General features: G+C 35.0%; 1 protein-coding gene across 1 annotated transcript in view; it reads left to right on the top strand.

Annotated features, from left to right (window-relative positions):
* LOC119588759 (tectonic-3-like) overlaps positions 1-2,420 on the top strand; it is an 8,679-nt gene that overhangs the window by 1,595 nt on the left and 4,664 nt on the right. The window contains exons 2-7 of the mRNA XM_037937399.1: positions 189-291; positions 494-619; positions 834-968; positions 1,150-1,268; positions 1,415-1,921; positions 2,264-2,363. Coding sequence (XP_037793327.1) covers positions 1,541-1,921; positions 2,264-2,363 — 481 coding nt within the window. The 5' untranslated portion in view covers positions 189-291; positions 494-619; positions 834-968; positions 1,150-1,268; positions 1,415-1,540. The remainder of the gene's footprint in view (positions 1-188; positions 292-493; positions 620-833; positions 969-1,149; positions 1,269-1,414; positions 1,922-2,263; positions 2,364-2,420) is intronic.

Here is a 2,420-nt window from a genome sequence, read left to right as displayed (position 1 = left end):
GCAATATGTTTAACATATTTTCTAAAGTTTAATGTTAGATACGTCAACTTATTTTGAATGTGTATTCATATCTTATGGTAATGCCATTTTATTTATGGACTTAGCAGACATTAATTTGTAGATTTTGGCTTTACAGGTTTTTATTCATTATCTGTGTTTCTGTAACTGATGTATTCTTGTTGTATCAGAATGAATCAGGCCTTATGGCTGAAGTTCATGTGATAGGCCAGGTTACTGGAGCGAGTGGATTCGGCAGGAGCTCCCTTTTCTGCAAGTGGACTCTACAGCTTGGTAAGAGGATTTCATATGAGATCAAATTTCACCTTGTCTTTCGTTAATCTTCTTTTGGAAAGAACAAACCTCAGTCATCATGTTAAACTGTTGTTATTATTTATGTTTTGTCTGATTCCTACAAGCATTATATGCAGGTGCTTGTACTATTTTGATACTTTGAAGTAAATGGTTATATAGATTTTTAAATTGTAACTCCAAGGTGGAGGGTGGAGAGTCATTGAAGGACTGGCTGAAGGGCAGACCCAGGCAGATTGCTCCGAGGTTGGTGACACAGTGAGCTGGTGTCATCCTGTTGATATTCATCTAGCTACAAGGGGTATTCAAGGTAAGATGAGCTGTATTGATATAGAATGCATTTCCGTTGAATAATATCAGATTTGTATATTTTTGATAATGTAATTTCTTTTTTTAGTGTTGAACATATCAACCATTTGTATATTAAGGTTTCCACTTGCATAAGAATATATTATACTCCCAGAATAATGTGCAATATATTGTACACCACCGAGTTATATGTAATAAGTTTATTTTGTCTCCAGGATGGCCACGGTTAATGGTTCAAGTTTACAGGCAAGATGATTTAGGTCGTTTTGACCTCTGTGGTTATGGCATTATTCATGTACCAAGTCGACCTGGACATCACTCAGTAGACTGTCCTACTTGGAGACCAACAGGTAATATTTTTATGTCATTGGGAAAGTTTTTTTAAGACAACTCAAAGTCTAATATGATTTTCATGTATTGGTTGTATGAATATATGTGGAAGTTGTGGTGTGTTATTAACTTTTATTCCTAATATTGTTTCCAAGGATTATCAGGTTCACCCTTCAGAGTTTTTTTTCCTTTCATGGACAGGGACATTTGCAGAAGAATTAAGGCGATCCTTTTTAGGTGGTGGTCCACAGCTGCTGTCTACGGAGTTTATCCATTCTGGATTAGAACGCTATAGATTGCGCACTATACCATCAGGCACTGTAAGCTCTTATCATAAAAAGATTGCTAGTTCATTCATAAAGTAGATTAAAGCACTTCTGAACCATGGACTGTGTAGACATTTATCTTTTCCAAAATTGAAAATACTATGTCACCACTGATTTATACTTCTGTATTTATTTTGCAGGTCCACTTTGACTTAGGGATTATCCTCAGGAACTTTGACAAGTATGGAGTAATGTACTAGCAATTAAAACTTTGTACATCCATCTTGCTTTGGCCAAAATCAATTAATTTTAGAAACTAGGCAAAAATGACCTCAGTTTTACGATGGCATTTATCTGTGCTACTTGCACTGTATCTTGTGTGTACCTTTATTCCAAATATAAATGCAGAAGATGAAGGTACCAACCCAATGACCAGTACTAGTCATTTGAAAGTCAATAACACCCTTTTGCCTGAGGATGAAATAGAAGAAACAGATGATTTTAATAGTACAGCAAAGGTGCCAAGTAATTTCACATCAAATGGAACAGACACAGATTATGAAGATATGGATAATGGCACTTATACAACTGAATATCCAGAGGAAAACATCACAACCCCATCAACTGAGCTTCCAGCAACCCTGCTCCCTGGCACTAATATCAGTACAGAACTAATTGTGGATGATTTCTGTCTGTGTGATCTGAAGGTTAGAATAAGAAACAACTATTGGCATTCAGTAGTAAAGATATTTGTGATTATGAGTGTAGAATATTATGACTTATGCTTAAGTTGCTAATTCTTTTGTTTTTTTATTTGTATATAGTCAGGTGATACAGAAGTGATTATATTTGATGAATACACTTTTATATTTCATATATTTAGACTAGTATTTGTTCTTATCATATACTCTACTTAATTTAAACACTGAATGTTGGCAAGGTCTGAATACTGTTTTGATAAAGATATCTAATAACTTCAGTTTACTGTCTTATAGGCCCCCAAAATCAAGATGTACATGACTGTGATTCTGATAAGGATATTTTAACAGGTTGGATATTGTGACATAAACTGTTGTTGTGATGAGGACTGTGATGCAGATGATCGGCTGGTGTTTTCTCATTGTCTGGAGCGTCCACAGAATATATTGGGTGAGATGTTATGTGAGCTTCATTTCTTCTGAATTTATTATTGGTCACATAGTTTCA

This window comes from Penaeus monodon, chromosome 24, assembly GCF_015228065.2.
Source record: "Penaeus monodon isolate SGIC_2016 chromosome 24, NSTDA_Pmon_1, whole genome shotgun sequence".
In the NCBI taxonomy this organism is placed as follows: Eukaryota; Metazoa; Arthropoda; class Malacostraca; order Decapoda; family Penaeidae; genus Penaeus; species Penaeus monodon.
Note: the sequence above shows the minus strand (reverse complement) of the source record. Positions and strands in the feature narration are given on the sequence as shown.